At 51.4% G+C, this 20,631-nt stretch overlaps 2 protein-coding genes across 3 annotated transcripts; one reads left to right on the forward strand and one right to left on the reverse strand.

The window, feature by feature from the left end:
- Positions 1 to 2,458: 2,458 nt before the first annotated feature.
- Ppm1n (protein phosphatase, Mg2+/Mn2+ dependent 1N (putative)) lies at positions 2,459 to 7,088 on the reverse strand. Its single transcript, XM_026403862.1, has 5 exons — positions 6,113 to 7,088; positions 5,147 to 5,264; positions 4,966 to 5,071; positions 4,825 to 4,885; positions 2,459 to 3,126 (listed from the first exon to the last, which is right to left on the reverse strand). The coding sequence occupies exons 1-5, from the start codon at positions 7,019 to 7,021 to the stop codon at positions 3,058 to 3,060; spliced, it is 1,263 nt and encodes a 420-aa protein (XP_026259647.1). The 5' UTR covers positions 7,022 to 7,088; the 3' UTR covers positions 2,459 to 3,057.
- Positions 7,089 to 8,339: 1,251 nt separating this feature from the next.
- Positions 8,340 to 16,567, forward strand: Rtn2 (reticulon 2). 2 transcript variants are annotated; one of them, XM_026403779.2, is made up of 10 exons: positions 8,340 to 8,450; positions 10,048 to 10,092; positions 10,182 to 10,652; positions 10,750 to 11,004; positions 13,582 to 13,789; positions 14,169 to 14,307; positions 14,435 to 14,504; positions 14,634 to 14,680; positions 15,751 to 15,809; positions 16,084 to 16,567. In XM_026403779.2, exons 1-10 carry the CDS (start codon positions 8,417 to 8,419, stop codon positions 16,163 to 16,165), a joined length of 1,410 nt encoding a protein of 469 aa, XP_026259564.1. In that variant the 5' UTR covers positions 8,340 to 8,416; the 3' UTR covers positions 16,166 to 16,567. The 2 variants fall into 2 exon arrangements, with proteins under 2 accessions (XP_026259564.1, XP_077649224.1); XM_077793098.1 differs by lacking the exons at positions 8,340 to 8,450; positions 10,048 to 10,092; positions 10,182 to 10,652; positions 10,750 to 11,004 and adding an exon at positions 11,748 to 11,850.
- The last annotated feature ends 4,064 nt before the right edge of the window (positions 16,568 to 20,631 follow it).

A 20,631-nucleotide genomic window follows, 5' to 3' on the forward strand; every position in this document is an offset into this window, starting at 1 on the left:
GGGGTGACTAAGGGATGAGGCCCCTCGCCCGCCCAGGAGGGTGACGGCTGGCAAGGCCCCCGCCTCATTGCCCCCCGCCCGCCCAGGGAAGGTGAGAGGAAGTGGGCCGAGGGGGCGCGGCCGGCCGCTGACTCACCGCCGCAGGGTCGGGGGTGGGGTGGGGTGGGGGCGGGGGTAAAGGTGGGGATCGGCGGGGAGTGCGGAGGATGGGGGTGCTGCGCTGGCCCGGGTTCGGGATGGGACGCTAGGTTCCTTGTGGAGAAAGACCCCCTCGCCACACGCCCCGTTATGACTTAGTTTCGCCCACGGAGGACAAGCAGGATCATCCCAGCGACCGGATGGACACGGGGGCGAAGAAACCCTCCTAGGGGCCGACTCCCGGGAGCCCCCTCCTCTCGGCGCAGCCTTGGCGTGAGCCCATACTCCCTCCAGGGCTTCCGCAGCAGGCCCCGCCCCTAATGACGTCACGGGAGGCCACGCCCCTCCAGTAGAGCGCCACCTGGGCTGGATGAGGTGCTCCAGCCCTGGAGAACCACTGCTTCCCCTTTTACAAATCAGTAAACTGAGACTTGGAGACAAAGAATGAATCTGGCCCATGGGCCTCTTGCCCGAGTCCCCGGAACCCCGAAAGCCAAGGTATGGATTAAAACCAATTCTCTGGGCCCAGTTGAAGAAGTGCACTCCTTTTTCTGGACGCTCTCCTGCCTCCTTTCCCTTGGGGAACACCTCATCTTTCTAGGTCAAGCTCTGTTATTAATTCTTCTCCACAGAACCCCTAGCCCTCTCCCTTCCCTGCCGAACTCTGGGAGACCTTGACCCTATACCCCTAGGTTATGATTGTATTTCCTCTAGTCTGAGTTCTCTGGCAGCAAGCGCGGGCTTGATCCGTTTTGGCGCCTCACCCAATCCAACCAGGCCCAGAATAGCAGCTCAACATTTATCCAACTGAATGAGAACCCCTGTTCTGTGTGGCCTTGGCCAAGTCCTTTCTCCTCTGGGTCTCAGCTTTCACATCTATGCAATGGGAGGGCTGCTACTTCCAAGTGCCACCTGCACTATAATAGGAATCAGCACTTTCTCTATAAAAGTTCAAATAGTAAACACTTGAGGCATATTAGACAAAGGTCTGGTTCACAAATTTTTTCCTTTTTTTTATGGTGCTGGAGACAGAAAGAGGGGCTTCTAAAATGCTAGGCAAGTGTTGGATTACACCCCATCCCCAATATCTTTTTTTTTAACAAAATAAAACTTTGGAATTTCCCTTCTTTTAAAAACGTAAAAAGCATTCTTAGCTCTAATGCTGTGCCAAACAGATAGCATGACCCCTAGAAAACTCCTGGATGTGTACATGAGGAGTCTGATAGAGAATCTTTTGTCATCAGTGATTTGAGAGGAAGAAATTAGAAGCAGAATAAATGACCATTGAGAAGACAGGATAATGAAACCCTCCCATTTCTCTTGTTTGAGGTGCTAGGCAGCAGCTTAAAAGAATGAGGCGTGTAAATGACTTGGTGAAATCTTAATGTCACTGGGTGAATTAAGTGAGTTGCTGAATGACATAAAGGGAAGGAAAAATTAAGAACACCTAAGGTGACATATACATATTTGTACCTGCTGGGTAAAGGGTCCTGAAAACCTTACTCCAAACTCATTGCCATGGTTACTGATGGAATGAAGGGTGACACTGTAAAGAGTCCTATGGTCACAGAGGCCTGAAACCTCACCTAGAAAATGGCAATTCAGCTCTGCTCCTAGGCCTTCACACTGGCTGTTCCCTCTGCTGTGGGACACTCTTCTTCACATGGCTGGTTCCTGTGTCAAGTCTCTGCTCAGCTGTCCCCTCCTCAGAGACTTTACCTGCCCCTGTTGAAGCAGCTACCCTGGCTGGAAAATTGAATGGCTGAAGGATGAGGGGATGGAGAAAGCCTTTTCACTTCACCTTTGAACTTGAAACTAGATGAATTTATTACCCATTCAAAACTCAAATAATCGGCCAGGCATGGCAGTGCACACCCATATCCCAGCAGCTCAGGAGGCTGAGGCAGGAGGATTGTAAGTTCAAAGCCAGATTCAGCAACTGAGCGAAGCCCTAAGCAACTTAGCAAGACCCTGTCTCAAAAAAAAAAAAAAAAAAAAAAAAAAGCCTGGGGATGTGGCTCAGTGGCTAAGTACCCTTGGATTCTATCCCTGGTACCTCCTCCAATCTAAATGAATTAAATTAAAAAGTAAAATAAAGGCTGACCAAGCTGGCACACACCTGTAACCCCAGTGACTGGGCAGGCTGATGCTGGGAGACTGCAAGTCTGAGGCCAGCCTCAGCAATTTAGGGAGACCCTCTTTCAAAATAATAATAATAAAGACTGAGGATGTAGTTCCGTGATAAAGCACTCCTCAGTTCAGTCCCCAGTACCAAAAATAAATAAATAAATAAAATTTCAAAATCAAAATGGCTCCCCTCATCATTTTCTTACCATGTCTTGTTTTATTTTCCCTATGACACTTGTCGGTGTCTGAGATGGCCTTATCTCTTGGTTCCCTTGTTTTCTGTCTCCCCAAGTTTGGAGGTGAGCTTCATGAGCGCAAGGGTCTTGGTGACTGGCTGGTTCCTAACTGTGAACATGTCCTGGAACACAGCAGGTGTCCTCTACATATTTGCTGATGGGCAAATAATTTTTTTAATATGAAAATGATTTGGAATTACTAATGTAATTAAAATTTAGTGATTGAAACTTTATCCATCTCCCCTCAAAAACAGATGGAAAATAGGATGGAAAAAGAAGGTCATTGAACCTGGTGATCTCTCAGGATCTGTTCAGCTCTAAGTATTTCAAACATTTGGTTTTGGGTTATTTTTGGTCTAGAAGGTGGTGGAATTTCCCCTCATAAGTCAGTCTCTTCTGTGAGGGAGAAGTAGGAGAAGGGGAAATAAGTATTCTGGGGTTCCTCCATCAGCTTGCTTCCTTCCGCTGGTTCACATAGCTGGGGAAGGGGCAGTTTTTTTTTCTGAGTTCTGATGGGGTCCCAGTTGAGCTGAGGGTCCCCAAAGGTCAACTGCTGTCAGGCCTCCAGGTTCAAGGCAGAGTTCAAATGGATACTGCTGGGCTTCCCAGCCCCATCCTGCCCCTTCTGCAACACAAAGTGTGGGAGCAGGTAGATATCAATGCCATGCTGCTTCTCAGCATTTACTGTTTTCTGGAAATACCCACCCTATTTTCTTGTGAGGGTCCATCTCCCCCATCTCCACCCCACCCCCAAACTGGGGATCAAACCCAGGGCCTTGCACAAACTGGGCAAGTGCTCTAACTCAATCCATCAGGTTTAAGTGGAGTGGACCCCAACCCCAACTTCAGCTTATGACCCCAGTCTTGCCAACCGGAGACACCATGACTGGTCAGGCTGTGACCCAGTGTGGACAAGAGAACTAGTCTTGGGACCAGCTACAACTATAGGGGAATTGGCAAGTTCTCTCCACTGGGGACAGTTAGGACAGTGGCATCTGAGCCTGGAACTGCCACTCTCTGCTACCTCACGAGGTGACCCGGCATGGGAATGAAGCCAGTTCTGAGAAAATAAAATGAAGAGATGGTTCCTAATGACTTCATCTGACAACTGAAAGCAGCCATGCCTGAAGCCCCTGAACTCTTCAATTACATGGCCCAATAAATTCCCCGCTTTGCTTTCCCAGGGTGAATTGGGTTTCTGTCACTCACAACTCAAAGAATCTTGGCAAATACCTCCTCCTGCTGCTGTTGAAAAATTATCAACAACCATTGCTCATTCTCATAATAATAACCAAACTCCCTTCTCTGCCATGCCCTGGGGCAATCCCCCCTCAGATTTCCTCCCTTGATCCCCACCCCAAGCCTCAGTCCAATCCCCATGTCTCCAAATTCTCAGCTATCTGGGCAAGACCTGGGCCATCCTTAGATAACTTGGTGGTGTCTGAAGAGCATTTAAGCCTTGAAATTGGTCATTAGTATTCCCTGAATTTTCTGCCTTATTCCTGGAGGGAGAAGGTGGTGCTTAGGTTGATGGGGCTTTACAAGCACCACAGGAGCTACATTTCTTGGCAGGGAATCAGAGCTCTTCTCTGCATGGGCATCCCCCATTTACCCCCCTTCAGGGCCAGGAGTGAGCATGTGTTAATGTATCAGGCAAGTTCCTGCCCTCACTGGCTTCAAAATGCCCATCACCGCTGGGCACAGTGGTGCACACCTATAATCCCAGTGATTCGGGAGGCTGACTCAGGAGGTTCACAAGTTCAAAGCCAGCTGCAGCAACTTAGAGAGTCCCTGTCCCAAATTAATAGAAAGGACTGGGGATGTAGCTCATTGGTAAAGTGTCCCTGGGTGAAATCCCTAGTTCCAGCCAGGCATGGTGGTGCACATTTATAATCCCAATGGCTCAGGAGGCGGAGGCAGGGGGATCCTGAGTTCAAAGCCAGCCTCAGCAACTTAGTGAGGCCCTAAACAACTCAGGGAGACCTTGTCTTTAAATAAAATATTTAAAAAGAGCTAGGAATATGACTCAGTAGTTAAGTGCCTCTGGGTTTAATTCTTGGTAAAAAAAAACCCAAAAAACAAAAAACCCTAGTACCTCCCCCAACAACAGCAACATCACTCAGACAGACACACACACACACACACACACAAATTCCCCATCACTAGGAAGTTTATGTGTTCCTGGATTATGTGTCCCCAATAAAAACCTTTAAGAACACGGGCTGGGGGGTGTAGCAGAGTGGTAGAGTGCTTGCTTAGCATGCAGAAGGCCTTGGGTTCAAGCCCCAGCATAATATAAATAAACAACCCAGAGGGTCCTTACCTCCCAACATTCTTCTGAGGCCTGGAAGAGCTGAGAATAAGCTTCAGCAATGACTGCAGCCCTGAAGAGCAGAGGGAGGCTCTCAGGAGATCCTCCTCTGATGACCCCTCCCCCACCCCACCCCACCCCACCCCAACTCACTTGCAGTGCAGTCCTCCCCCAGGAGGCAAATCCAGGATGTCCTCCGAGGCCAGAGTCCTGAAAACTGTGTTCAGACTGGGGGGCTTCTGAGCAGAGGCACACAGCTCTGAGAAGAGCTAAGGGTTATGGAGAGCCCCTGCTTGCCAATGCCCCTCCCATGGGGCGCTGGGTGCCTGCTCACCAGCTACTCTGCGGCCCAGGGCTGTATCCAGCGCATGCTCCCTCCTGATGGCCTCCTCACAAGCCCTGGGAGCCCCTGGGAAGCAAACCACGATGCAGGTCATGTTGTCCAGGCTGCCCTGGATAAAGTGGAGAAAAGGACACCGGTAGCATAGGGTTGAAGGCTACTGTGCAGAGTTTCAAGTCTTTAGAAGTATACCAACAACCCCAAAGTTGAAGTCCTCTGCAGTCTAGTTATGCCTATGCCTCTCAAGTCTCACCCATCTGCCAGTCAAAACCAAGCCTTCTCCCACTTACACCAATCTCTCCCTGACCTAGCCCCACCCTACTAAAAGAGAACCACACCTTTTATATGAAGTTCTTCAATCTTTTTTCCTTAATATTCATTTTTTTAGTTTTAGGTGGACACAATATCTTTATTTTATTCTTATGTGGTGCTGAGAATTGAACCCAGTGCCTCATGCATGCTAGGTGAGCATGCTACCACTTGAGCCACATCTCCAGCCCCACGTGATTCTTAACTCCCTCCCACTTACTTGTCTAGCACTACTCTCCCTTTGTGCCGTTTTTTGTTGTTTGTTTGTTTTTGTTGTTGTATTGGTACTGGGGATTAGAGGCGCCTAACCACTGAGCCACATCCCCAACCCTTTTTATTTTTTATTTAGAGACAGGGCTCAGTTGCTTAGGGCTGGATAAATTGCCGAGTCTGGCTTGGAACTTGTGATCCTTCTGCCTCAACTTCCTAAGCATCTGGGATTACAGGTTTGTGCCACCATCCCCGGCTCCCTTTGATTCTTAAACCATACCACAGGCTCTCCCCTCTCCGTATTTTGGCCCTGCGCATTCCAGCATACACACCCTCTAGTTGTTCCCCAACCCCTGGTCTATTAAAATCCCTTCTCCCACAAATGCTGCAGATCTCCCCCATGTTCCAAGCCTCAGTGATACTATGCGCTGCCCCCAGGACCTTGCACAGACACGTGTCCAACAGCTGCGCGCAGAGAAGCTCTGGGGCCAGGTCCAAACGGAGGCGCGATGCCACCAGTCCCACCAGGGCAGCACCAGACATAACGTCCCACATGCCGTCAGAAGCCAGGAGCACGAATTCGTCCTCAGTCTGGCGTGCCAGGGCAGCCACTTCAGGCTCCGCGGAAATTAGCTGCAGTTCGGGGGGCCTCCCCGGAGCCGCTTTGTAAGCAAAATCGCCTAGTGCTCGAGACACTGCCAGAGAGCCCTCGACGCGACGGCGACGGATGGTGCCGCCCGCGTTGTAGATGGGCTCGCGTTCCCGCGGCCGGAGGGGCCGGTGGTCTTGGGTGCTGAAGGCCACGGCGCCGGCGCGGCTCAGCACCGCGCGCGAGTCACCGCAGTGCGCCAGGTATAGAAAGCGCGGGGAGACCAGCAACACGACCGCAGTGGAGCCGCCGGGTTCGCCACGGGGCCAGAGCGAGCGGAGCCGCTCGTCGGCATTCAAGAAGGCTCGGCGCAGCGCCTGGCTCACGCCCTCGGGTTCGCTAGGCGCTGGGCCTAGCTCCTGGAGCACGTGGCCTGGCAGGTGGCGCGCGCCGAAGCGGGCAACTCGCGCCCCTCCGTGGCCGTCGAGGATAGCGAAGAAAGCCCAGCCAGGCGGCAGCCCAGGTAAGGAGAGCCAAGCGCAGTGCGCGTCCTCCATAGGCGTTCGCCAACCCTGCGCTGCGCTGGCTCCGAAGCGCAGGCCGGACGATGCTGCCACCCCCCCGTGTGGCCTCTGGGAGCATCGCGGCACAGCCAGGAGAGACTGAGGCCCTTGGGCGCCAGCTTCCTCTTCCTTCTCTGCCTCTTCATCCTTGCGAGCCGGCCAGAGGAGACACTCCAGCAGACCTGCAAGGGCCGCCATCTCTTATCAGGAAGGCTTCACCCTCAGCACCTGACCCGCCCCCCCCAACACACTGTTAATCCCTCGCTGTGAGATTTTAGACCAAGTAAATCTCTTTCCTACCCCTGGACCTGCACCCAAGCCGGATCACTAAAAGAAATCCCATTCCTGGGACTACTTTCTCCCGCACCTCCAAAGTGGGGTTTGGGCTCTGGATCCGAAAAAAAAAAAATGATAGCAGCACACTATTACACAGCACCTGCCATATTCGTTACACTATTATACATCAAGAAGAGGAAACTGAATCAGAAAATGTTCATCGGTGTCACAGAGAAATTAGCTCTAGAATCTGTGTTTTCGTGGGTCAAATCCCAGCCCGGTTCAATCCAAGCTCCGCCCACCTCAGTGGTCCCGCCTCCAGCAAAACCTTTAAGTACAATATTTTACGGACTGCTTCCCTTCTGGACCCTTTTCCAGGGGTCCAGTTGCTTTAACTTCCAGGTCCTGCCATCAATTCAAGCCCACAGCCTGGGTCTTCCAATTTTCGCAGTCCTGCCCCAAGACCTGTGCACAGTTCAATCCCCAGTACTGGAAGGAAAAAAGAGAGAGAGAGAAATTAATTTTCGCAGTCCTGGCATGGCCTCTAGCTCCTCAACTTCAGCCCACCCCTAAATTCCCGCTGGTCGAAACTGGCCCCTTCTCTCCAGGATACGGCCACTCTCTCGTGCCTAGTCCCTCTAGGCCACGCCTCTAGCTGTGACCCCGCCCAATTTTTTGAATAATCCTACAGGCTGGTGAGCTCCACCCGTGGCCTCGAAAGTTTCAGAGGACTTTCTTCCCGCCCTCTTTCTCATTCCCTCTGCAAACCTAGGTTCGGAGCATATCTCCGAGCGCTAGATTCTTTCTTCCCACTCCTCAGTGCCACCTCTAGACCCGCTCCAGCCAACTCTGGGATCCACGCCCCGTCCTTTTCGCTTGAGCATTCTTTCGGGCCCCTCACCCTATCCCAGGCTCCGTCCTCTTCCCCCGAAGGCTGAGCCCACTTCCACATAGGCCCCGCCCCTTAGGCCTGCCATCGAACCTCCTAAGCCCGCCCTCTAGTAAAGAGGCCTCGCCCTCTCGCGCGTTCGTCGGTGTCTCCCCGCCCCCTCGCCCTCCCTCCGGTTCCGCCCCGCGGGTCCTCTGGCCCCGCCCCCGGTCCCGCGCTGCAGTGCCTTCCCCGCCGCGGCTCCGCCCGCCCTCGCCAAGCCGAGCAGAGGGCGGCGGCGGCGGCGGCTGCTGGAGCAGCCCGGGAGGAGGAGGCGGCGAGGATGGCGGCGGTGGCGTGGGCGCGGCGGAGATGAGCGCCCGCGGCCCCGGGCCCAGGGCGGCGCGGCCGGAGTGGGCTGGGGTCCCGATGCAGGCCCGAGGGGGGCCATGGGGCAGGTCCTGCCGGTCTTCGCCCACTGCAGTGAGTAGGGAGGCTGTGGCCTGTTGTGGGTCTCAGAGGCCCGAGTGGGGTCCTCCTGATATCCCCTGGGCGCTGAGCCGCAGGAGAGCCGGGATGGAGGGAGGAGACGAAGGAGACAAAGGAAGCTCTCCCCTCCCCCCCTGCGCTCTGGCAGCCGCGGGGGCAGCCTGACCTGGAGAACCCGGGTGAAACCGGGAGGAGATGGGGACAGTGGACCCCGGCGCGCAGGGCGCTGGGATGTGTCGCCCCGCCCAACCTCGGGATGAGGAGGTGCGCGGGGAGCTGTCCCCGGGCTCTGGTGCTGGCCGCAGCTGGCGGGGAGGGGGTTGAATAGAGGGGCAGAGCCAGGATGGAGAAGAGAGGTATGACTTCCCATTACCCACCCTCTTAGTCTACCCGAGAAGCAGCCCTAATCTAGCCCAAATTGTCCAATCCCCTGTCTCTGGAAAAGCCATCCCTGGGTTAGTGCTAGGACTCTTGGGTGTTCAGCAGGCTTTTCCACTCAATTAGTGGTAATCCTGGGGAAGACCCACTCAGCTCCAGGCCTCTGATTCTCCAGCCGAAGTCTCAGGGTGGGGGCAGGGGGCGTCCTGTTTCAATTTCCAAACCTTATGTGCAGACATCACCTGTGTGCAGAGCCCCAACCGAGTTCTTAGGGGCTGGATTCCCAGTTGAAAATGCTTGGTCTGATCTTCCTGATCTCTAAGTCCAGAGGTCTAGCAGTCCGTGTTTACCGTCCTCTGTCCCACACAGAGAGGTTCTGACAGCTGGGGATGGCAACATTCTCAGATCTAGCCACTTGCATGTCTGGAGTGTCCAGATGCCCCAATTCTTATAAAGTGAGTGCCTGCTGTTTGGTCTGTTCCCCACCCCACCCCTGTTAGTCTTCCTGTCATCTCCTGCCCTTTCTCCCCCTCACTTTGCTCCAATTACTCTGCTCCACTCACCATATATGCTAAGCATAGCGCCTGCCTCAGGGACTTTGCACTAGCTTTCCCCTCTGCCTGGAAAGCTCTTCCTAGAGGTCCTCATGGCTTCCTTACTTCATTCAGGCCTCTGTTCAAATATCATCTTAACAGAGAAGGTTTCGGGACCATCTTATCTGGTACCACCATCTTATTCAGCACCACCTCTCCTTCTCTCCTATTACCCTGATCATTTTTCTTCACACACTTATTAAGACCCTATGTCATATATTTACTTATGTATTGTCTGCCTCTCCCATAGGATGTAATCTCTATGAGGGCAGGACTTTTGTTTTGCTCATAGGTGTATTCCCAGGGCCTAGAAGAGTGCCTGGCACATAGTAGGCACTCAGTAAATGGTTGTTTAAAGAGTACATTGAAACCTCCCAAGATCCTTAAGTTGAAGATTCTTAAGATTAAGATTCCTGGATAGGAACTTACTTGCTAGACTCTGAGCCTCTGATAGCAGTGATGCTAAGATTTTGCAGTCTATATGCAGAATGTCCTGATCCTTGTGGCTCAAAATATTCTAAGATTCCTTAATTCAGATCATCCTAGATTCCAGGACTGGCACTTCTGTGATTCAGAGTTTATAAGCTTCTTAAGAGTCTTGATTTCTTTTCTTCTTGCAGAAGAAGCTCCATCTACAGCCTCTTCTACCCCTGATTCCACAGAAGGTAAGTGGATGGGGGGATATGAGGGTGGGAACTGAAAGGGGCACCTGTGTAGGTCAGGATTCTGCTCACAGCCCTTCTTTGCCAAACAGGAGGAAACGACGACTCAGATTTTCGGGAGCTGCACACAGCCCGGGAATTCTCAGAGGAGGAGGAGGAGGAGACCACGTCCCAAGACTGGGGTACCCCCCGGGAGCTGACCTTCTCCTACATCGCCTTCGATGGTGTGGTGGGCTCTGGGGGCCGTAGAGATTCAGCTGCCCGCCGCCCGCGGCCTCAGGGCCGTTCAGTCTCAGAACCCCGAGACCTGCCCCCTCAGCCTGGCTTAGGAGACAGCTTGGAGAGCATCCCCAGCCTGAGCCAGTCCCCAGAGCCTGGACGCCGGGGTGATCCTGACACCGTACCTCCTGCTGGACGCCCTCTGGAGGACCTGAGGCTCCGGCTGGACCAGCTGGGCTGGGCTGCCAGGGGAGTGGGATCTGGGGAGGACTCAGCCACCAGCAGCTCCACCCCTCTGGAAGACGAAGAACCTGATGGATTGGAGGAGGGAGCGGCTAAGGAAGGTGAGATGTCCAAGTTGGACCTAAGCCAAGGGGGTGGGTGGTCTCTTGGGGCACCTCCAAGGAGAATACTCACGGCCTTCTCTCTCTACTGCGCCAGAACTGGACCTACAACGCGGATTTTCTCAGTCCTCGCCACCTGAGGTCTTGACCCCCCAGCCCAGCCCCAGCTGTAGGACACCTGAGGCTGGCACTCCATCCCAACCAGGATCCCCAGATTCCAACTCTGGGCCTGATGAGCCCTCGCTGGCCAAGGAAGAGGAGCCATGGGGACCACTGGAGCTGGAGCCAGTCTTGGGACAGTGTCTCCATAGCAGGAATCAGTCAGAATTCACACTGCAGCCACACATTCTAGGTAAGCAGTGTGTGAGCAGATGCTCCCTTGGACTACAGCAGGCTAAATGTGGGAGGGCTGGAAGTTAAAGGGGCCAACCTGGCAAAGGAACACAGGACAGTGGGGAAATTAGCATAATTTCCCCTTAGCTGAGATTACCATTGGCTCCTTTTATGTAGTCACCCTCCCATTCCAGAAGTTAGCCCTCTTTCAAGCATTAGGACTGACTGCTAAAAATGAATCCTTCCACTTTTGGACTCCCTACATGCCGATTGTGGACATGCCAAATCTCTGAAAATATAGGCTTTCTCCTGTATGCAATTTTAGGATTTTTTTTTTTTTCAAACCAGGGATGAACCCAGCGGTGCTTAACACTGAGCCACATCCCCAGCCCGTTTAATTTTTTATTTTGAAACAGGGTATTGCCGAGTTGCTCAGGGATTTGCTAAAGTACTGAGGCTGACTTTGAACTTGTGATCCTCCTGCCTCAGCCTCCCAAACTGCTGAGATTACAGGCAGGTGCCACCGCGCCCGGCTATGATATTTTTATAAGTAAATTCTACTCCTTTTAAAATTTTTATCTTCCCTGACCACGTCTATTGACCAATTGTAAATAGACCCAGCCTTACTTTTAAACGTACTCTGCCTCCAGGAACCGCCATAGGTGGGTTGTAGACATCACTGTTCTCGGCTGTTTACAAAGAGTTCCAATTTGGGAATTGGCCACACCTCTATGGACAGCCATTGGCTGCGTACACACGGGCTCCGCCCCTCTACTCCCTCCCTGCGGGTTCCACAAGTGGGCAAAATTTCTGAGAAGCAGTGGTGTCTGCAGCCTCTCCCTTAGAGTCAAGATGGGGAGTAAAGGTGGGTTTATGGGGCAGCCTGGGACTGGGGTTGGGGGACAGCCGAAAGGGTACAGATGTGCCCTGATCTCGCCCCACTCTGGGGCAAGTTTCCCATTGGTCGGGGATTCCCCGGCACTGCAAGCTGGGGCTGGGGGGAGTCAGGGGGAGTCTAGGGAGGGCTTGGAGGGCTTGTGGGGTCCCCCTCTCCTCCAAGCCAGGGCTTTGAGGCTAGGGAGCAACAAGGTCCCCTCCCCCAGCTTCAGGCCCAGGCGGTGCTGTCACTCAGGGATTGGACAAGCCAGCACAGCTGCGAGCGCGAGGCCCCCTCCCCCCAGCATGCCTAAACTTAGGCCCCGCCTCAGGCGACCCGGCCCCTCCCCCACCTACTGGCCTGGACTTTGGGGAACCTGCCTGGAAGGGCTTTGCACTTGGGAGTGGGGGTCCTTTCCTATTTGGAGGTAAATGCCAGGATGGGTATAGGGAGAATACCGAAGTGAGAGGGCTGGTGTGGGGGTGGGATGGGTCAGTTTGATTTGGAGTGAGGGTGAGAGGATGGGGAGGGTCTGGAAGGAAATAGAAGACCACTGAGCTCACCCTTTGGGGCTGAAGTGAGACTGGGTTATTGGGAGGATGGTTGATGACAGTTGAAACCTTGGAGCCTGGAAGTCACCGATCAGGGCTCAGGCAAGGCTTGAGAGGTGAGTTAGCATCTCTGAAAGGGGTCAGAAATTTGAATTAGGGCTTAGAAAGGAGCATGGTATTATGAATATATTGAAGACTTAGGAAAACGTGTTGGTAAGACTGTCAAGGAGTTATCACTACACTGTCAGGCCGGCAAAAAAAAAACAGGTTGTTGAAAAAGAACAACCTCCGTTGCAGGGCAGGATGTTGGGAAAAGATCACTTTTATGTTGCTCTTGGAAATAAGACTTGTGAGTCTTGCTGGTAAGCCACCTGACAAAATTCATGACAGTAAAAAATACACAGCTGGTCCACACAGCAATGCCACCCCTGGGAGTCTATCTCAGAAATAGAAGCTCCAGGAGGTAAGAATATCTGTAGAAGAAGGGTGCTCGCCTCACTGTTGGGGTCAAGGGGAGGAGGGGTTAGGAAACAGAGTGAAAGACCCTGGGATAAGTATAGGATTCAGCAGAATGAAATGACTGAGGCCTTGAGATGGAGGTGCTTGCATGTAATCCTGGCCACAGGGGAGGCTGGAGCAGGATAGCGGAGTTCCTGGCCAGCCTGAACAATTTAGCCAGACCCCAAATAAAAAGGGCTGGGGGTATAGCTCAGTGGTAGAATGCCTGCCCCTGGGATTAATCCCCAGTACCTGGAAGGAAGGAAGAAAAAAAAAAGAATAGCCACACTAGCTCTTAAAAACAATGAATTAAAGCTGGGCCCATTGGCGGATGCCTATAATCCCAGTGACCTTAGAGGTTGAGGCAGGAGGATCACAAGTTCAAGGCCAGCCTCAGCAATTTAAGCAGACTCTCAGTAACTTAGCAAGACCCTGTCTCAAAAATGATTAATGAATTAACTTAAAAGGGCTGGGGGTGTAACTTAGTGGTAAATTGTCCCCCGGGTTAAATCCTCATTATCTGCCCCTCCTCCCCCAAAAAAAGGAAATCCGGTTAGGGCTCAGACAGGTGCACTGTTAGAAGGCATGGTGCGGGTGTGGGACAGAAATGGGGATCAAGAGGTCAGACAGGCCAGATTCCAGCCGCAGCCTGATGCCTCCCCCTCCACAGTGGCGGACCTGCTGTACTGGAAGGACACGAGGACGTCAGGAGTGGTCTTCACTGGCCTCATGGTCTCCCTCCTCTGCCTCCTGCACTTTAGCATCGTGTCGGTGGCCGCCCACGTGGCTCTGTTGCTGCTCTGCGGCACCATCTCTCTCAGGGTTTACCGCAAAGTGCTGCAGGCTGTGCACCGGGGGGATGGCGCCAACCCCTTTCAGTGAGAACCCCTGACCCCAATTCCATCAGGCCCCAGCACTGGCCCTAAACCATGACCCATGACCCTCAAGTCAGGCACTAACTGGCATCTGGTACTAGCCCCGCCCCTTGTCATTCTAACTTTCTAGTCTGACCTGACTTTAAAGCGGGTTCTGACCCACAATACTAATCTCTGGTCTTAACCTGGATCCCTTAATTCCTGATTCCTTCTTATGACCCCCATGTTGACCCCAGCCCTCTTCATGTGGTTCCTTTGATTTGTCCTTTAGTCCTAACTGGTGTTATCCCCAACCCTCATTATTGCCCTTGTTTGAGCCCCCTCCTCCCACTCTGAGCCCCAGCCGCCCACTGACTCACTCCACACCCCTTTGTCCCATCAGGGCCTACCTGGATGTGGATCTGACCTTGACTCGGGAGCAGACAGAACGTTGGTCTCAGCAGATCGCCTCCCACGTGGTTTCCACAGCCACCCAGCTGCGGCACTTCTTCCTTGTCGAGGACCTGGTGGATTCCCTCAAGGTGTCCTGAAGCCCCTGCCCACAGCCCTCCTGGGTTCCCAGCACTCATTTCTGGGAGGGGGATGGGAGGACCATGGCTGGGTAAGTTCCCAGCCCATAGACCCTGATGACCCTGACCTCACCCCCAGCTGGCTCTCCTTTTCTACATCTTGACCTTCGTGGGTGCCGTCTTCAACGGCTTGACTCTTCTCATTCTGGGTGAGCTGGGGTGTCTGTGGAGGGCAACGTGGGGAGGTGGGTTGTGGAGTTTGGTGGGGGATGAAGCTCCAGTTGGAGCTGTTGATCTCCCAGGAGACATCTCCCCTGATCCCCGTCTCTGTCCTGCAGGAGTGATTGCTTTATTCACCGTTCCTCTGCTGTATCGGCAGCACCAGGTGCGTGTGGCAAGCTCCAGAGCCAAACACGGGTGGTAGGACAAACCTCCCTTCCAGAACCAGGTCCCACTTACAGATGTCCCAGCCAGACCCAGGTTTCTGGCTGCTGCCCTTCATCAGAACTAGAGTCTAATATGTCTAATAGCCAGAGACAGGCATTTTAGTTGATAGAACCAGGATCCAACGGACATGCCCCAACCCAGGGCAGATGGACTAACTCAGCCTCTGATGGTAGATCCAAAGTCTGATGGTAGCTGATGGCAGTTCCAAGGTCCAATTGGCATGTCCTAGCCAGAGAGGGCAAGCCTAGCTGCCTCCTTTTTCTGCCACATCCTGGGGCTGAATAGCACTCATCCAGGCAGATGGGAGCATGCTGCCTCCCCCCTACCCCCTCATACCACTGAGACCGAAATACAGAGGCAGACAGATCAATGCCATGTAGCCTACACATAGCTGGGTCTGACTGACACCCATCCCAGCCAAAGTCAGGCACCCTGATCAGTGCCTTCATTACCAGTCAGGGATTGCCTCTCGTGTCAGTCAAAATTGGGAGAGGTAATTGTTATCCCGACCACTGGAATGTCCAGGACCAACTGACATCCATCCTATCCAGAGTCAGGCAGGTGGACTGACACTTCCTTCTCAGCCAGCTGAGAGCCAAATGATACATGTCCTGCCAGAGAGGTGGACCTAACTCACAGACTGGAGTCACCGAGACACACAGAGTCAGCTAACATTGTGAATTAAACTAATATTTAAATCAGTTCACTCAGGGACTCATTACTCCATACCTCACAGCACACGCAGGCAAACACAGACACAAACTCAAGGATCAACCAAGGTGCTGAGGGACAGAGGCTCACTTGGCAGATAGATACTTGCAGGTCTGACATCTCTGCCCCATGGGGAACATGGCCCAGCCACTGACCTTACACTTGAACCTCTGTCATCCAAGGGGACTTTATTAGAGTTGAAAGTGGAGTGGTGGGCCATTCCCCACAGCTTCTGATTTAGAGGTGAACTGAAGAGAACTCCTTCCAATTCTTTCTTTTCCTCCTTGGTTTCCCCAGGCCCAGATCGACCAGTATGTGGGATTGGTGACCAATCAGTTGAGCCACATCAAAGCTAAGTAAGGGCCTGAGGCGGAGATGGACGGGAGGGGAAATGGGGAGCATGGGAACTTTTCCTTTTATCTTCCCAGACACTTGCATGGGTCGCTAAGTCTCTTGGGGCTACATGCCCCCTTCTCAGAGCAGGATGAGAGATGACTCCAATCTAGGCCATTAGGTGGAGGCAGGAGCTGGTCTGGGGTACTCGACTAGTTCCCCAGTTCAGTTTTCCCAATCTCCATGGCCTTTGGCATCTCTGACCACACCTGGTGACCCCAAGCGGTTCTCCCTCAGGATCCGAGCTAAAATCCCAGGGACTGGAGCCCTTGCCTCAGCAGCAGCTGCAGCCTCCGGATCCAAAGCCAAAGCCGAATGAGAGGGGTGTCTCTGCCGAGGGACGCCTTCCCCCAACCCCAGCAGCTCTCTGTCCCAGTCCATCTCCTGGCTACCCCCACCCTCACCGCTCTTCGGCCTGAGCCATTTCCCAGTGGGTGTCAGGATCACTCCCACTAGGGAAAGAGCTCAAATTGAGCGGCCAGGACTACATTTCCCGAGTGGCTCTGCTCTAGGAGTTTGGGGAAGACAAGGCACCTTGCCCGCGGGGCCTGCTGGGACTTGTAGTTGACTAGGCAGGGTGCTGCCCTGCACTTCTGCGTCCGGCCGCTGGAAGCGCTGTGAGGGGTTGGTGTCTCCAGGACACCGGTAGCCCCAAAGCAGGGGCTTTGCATGGGGCCCAAAGGAGGCCTGCGCTTGGATTTACACTGTAATAAAGACTCCTGTGGAAAACCAACGCCTCCTGTGCTTCAAGTCCCCTTCAGCTTTCACCTTCCTGCACTGGAAAGCACTTAAGTGACACTGCAGGAGAACATCACCCATCTCTGCGGAAGAAGCCCCCTGCTTCCATCTGTTTAGAGTATTAAATGATCCAGGGAAGAGGCTGAGAGACGGCCTATTGCAGGGCTAACCGAGCCTTGGCAGCCACTTTCGTGCCCGTGCTGCAGGCAGACGTCACTAATGGAGCCCACGCTGCCTACTGTGCAGCCATCTCACCTGGGACCCAGGCCACTGTCCACTGACCTTGTGGAAGACTCCCTCACCCCACACACATACCCAAACCTCTTCCTCATCCTACCCGACTTCCAACTCAGGGACTTGCCCACGTCGTTACATCCCAGACCCTTGCCTCCCTCCAATACCTAATCAGTCAGGAGGCCGTGTCTAGGCCACCTCCCAAATGTCTTTCCTCACCCACTGCTCTCCGTCCCCATTGTCTTGGAACTACCTCCCTCATGACGTCTGTGAGCTGCGGGTTCCAAAACTAAACTGGGGGAGGAAGAGGAAGTCTAAAAATCCACGGATTTAGGATTGAATCTCAACTCCCCTACATCTTGGCTGTATGACCTCGACCATACATACTTTCACCCCAGTGGAAAACTGTCGCCCTAACTATACCTACATGTAAAGCCCTTGGTACCAGGCCTGGCTATAATAAATGCTCAGTAAACAGAACCTGCCACTGTTAGTCATGACGTGGTTTCCCAAACTTTCAGCCCCTCTTGTCTTTCATGTTCCTTAAACCAACTGTTCTGCAATTTACCTGATATTTTTCTTTAAATTGAATAAGAAATAAAGCTGGTGTTGGGGAAGGGGGTGGTGCGCATACCTGTAATCCCAGCGACTTGGGAGGATGAGGCAGGAGGATCACAAGTTGGAGACCAGCTTCAGCAACTTAGACTCTGTCTCAAAAAATAAAAAGGACTGGGGAGGTAGCTCAGTGGTAGCACTTACCTAGCTATTCATGACCCTGGGCTCCATCCCCAGCACCACACAAAACTAAATAGAACAAAAATATTTTATAAAGAAATGTTATTTTGGGGAACTGGGATTGTGGCTCAGTGGTAGAGCACTTGCCTAGCAAATGTGAGGCATTGGGTCTGATTCTCAGCACCACATATAAATAAATGAATAAAATAGAGGTCCATCAACAACTAAAAAAAAAAAGAAAGAAAAAGAAATGTTATTTCCTAATCAGCATAATACAGTGACATGGCTACATCAACGTTTATAGCAGCTCACTTCAAAATAGCTAAACTAGGGGCTGGGGATGTGGCTCAAGTGGTAGCGCGCTCGCCTGGTGTTCATTCGTGCGGCCCGGGTTCGATCCTCAGCACCACATACCAACAAAGATGTTGTGTCCGCCGAGAACTAAAAAATAAATATTAAAAATTCTCTCTCACTCTCTTTTAAAAAAAATAGCATAAACTATGCAGCCGTTGCCCTTCAACAGACGATTGGATAAAGAAAATGTGGTGTATATACACAATGGAATATTACTCAGCCATAAAGAAGAATGAAATCATGACATTTGCCAGTAAATGGATGGAATAGGAGACTATCATACCAAGTGAAATAAGCCAATCACGAAAAACTAAAGGGCAAATATTCCCTCTGATATGTGGATGCTAACATAATAAGGAAGGGAGAGGGAAGAAAAGTTCACTGATTAACCAAAGAGGAATAAAGGGAAGGGAGGGAGATGGAAATAAGAAAGACAGTAGAATGAATCAGACGTCACTTTCCTGTGTTCGTATATGAAGACAGGACAGTTAACTCCACATCATGTACAACCACAAGAATGGGATCCTAATTAGAATAAGTTACACTCCGTGTATGTATGATATGTCAAAACACACTCTGCTGTCGTATATATCTAAAAAGAAGCCAAAAAAAGTTATTTCCCCACCTTGAAAGGAAGTCAGTATTACTTGCCAGAAATAGTAGAGTAAAGATAAACCCCAAAATATTAACATTTAAAATATCCATTCATGCCTCACATAAATTCATATCACTTGCCACTAGAGGATGTGCCATTTTAGGAGACAGATAATGATATTCTAAGTACTAGTACAGGCACTGATTTTGTTTACAGGAGATGCCCAACTGTAGCTATCTAAAACAAAGGGCAGGGCAGGAGTTGTAGCTCAGCGGTAGAGCACTTGCTTGCATAGCATGTGTGAGGCACTGGGATCGATTCTCAGCACCACCTATGAATAAGGAAATTAAATAAAGGTCCCTCAACAACTAAAAAAATAATTAAGACAAAGGGGGCTCAGGGGGCTCTTCTTGAATCTGTATTTTCCAAGCAGGCACAATATTTTAAATTTCCAAGTTAAAAAGAATAGCAACAATTCCGAGATGCTATTATTCTTAGTTTTCTAAGGCAAAGTATTTTTTCTTCTATCAGAGAGCAGGGGAAGCCCCATGCGTGGCAGAGAGGACACACCTGTAATCCCAGGGATCCAGGAGACTAAAACAGTAGGATCACAAGTTCAAGGCCAGCTCAGCAATTTAAAGAGCTCCTCAACAATTTAGTGAGGCCCTGTCTCAAATTAAAAATGAAAAGGACTTGGAATTCGTCTGTTGAAGGGCATCAAAGTTGGTGGCATAGTTTAGCTATTTTGAAGTGAGCTGCTATAAACGTTGATGTAGCCATGTCACTGTATCTCAGTGGTGAAGAGCCTCTGGGTTTAGTTTCCAGTATTAAAATAATAATAATAATAATAATAATAATAATAATAATAATAATAATAATAAAGAAAGTCCGGGAAGAGGGGCTGGTTGAATTTTGGGTCCAGGAATAGCTAAAGCCCCAAGCCCATCCTTGGCACTCCACTAAAAAAAAAAAAAAAAAGTTGAGGATGGAAATAAATTTTCTTGAGAGCCTCCCAGTTGCCTGACTCAATACCAGACGTGTATACTCATGGATTCAGAATGATTCATCCTGTGAGATCAGTGTATTAGAGTTCTACAGAGATGGGGAGACTGAGGCTCAGAGAAAAATAGTAAGAATGTTCTTTCATTCATCCTTTCAACGTTTCCTGAACATCTCCTACCTAGTGAAGCACCCCTAGGGACTAGGGTTACAGCAATGAACAAAAAGTCCCTAGTTCCATGGAGCTGATATTGTCTCGGGAACAGACAACAGGCATATAGACATGGAGCAAGTGGTGATGGAGGTGATGGAGGTGATGGAGGGGAAGGGGAGAGAGTGACAGGGCTTGCTATTTTAAACTGGGCAGTTGGTGTTAATATCTGAGCAGAAGCCAGAGTGGAAGGAGGCGGCAAGTACATGGAGAAAAAGAAACCGAGGCTGGGGGACCCGCAAACCAAAGGAGGAAACGCGACTGGTGTGAGCAGCAGGACAGCTGCATGCCTGGAGCCAAGTGTAGGGGGGGAAATAGGAGACGGGGTTAGAGGGCAGAAAGGGGTTACATCGTAGGGATTTGTAAACCAGGGAGAGAACTTTGACTTTTACTCTGAGCTGGAAGTCATGGGAGAATTTCATGCGAGCGAATAATATTGCTGTCAAGGAATCACTGATTTGTTTTCTAAAAGAATCACCTTTTTTGTCCTAATAATTATAATGGCATGGGTTCAGTTCTCCCAGGTGCATGGGCTGCGTGAACTGGGATGTGGTATTATTCGTCTCTGAGCCTCAGTTTCCCTTACCAGAACACGCAGGTGTAGAAATTGATGATCTCTAATGTCTCAATGCAATGGGACAAGATGTCTATCATTCCCAGAAGTCAGCACAGTGCCTGGGAGTCAGTAGAAGCTCAATAAAGTTCAGGACGAGCTCTGAAATCCCCCCGCAGTTACACAATGGAACAGCAGGCGTCGCACTAGCCCCATAGCTGCCTGCATGGCGTCTCTGGAGTTGGGCTAAATCAGGCTATGTCAGGAACTCACTCACTTTTCTGCAGAAGAATTGGGATTTTTTCGGGAATAGAGCTTCTGGGCTCCGAATTTTGAGTTTGTTCTCTTTATAACACTGACTTTTCA

The sequence above is a fragment of the Urocitellus parryii genome, chromosome 15, assembly GCF_045843805.1.
Source record: "Urocitellus parryii isolate mUroPar1 chromosome 15, mUroPar1.hap1, whole genome shotgun sequence".
Classification (NCBI taxonomy): domain Eukaryota; kingdom Metazoa; phylum Chordata; class Mammalia; order Rodentia; family Sciuridae; genus Urocitellus; species Urocitellus parryii.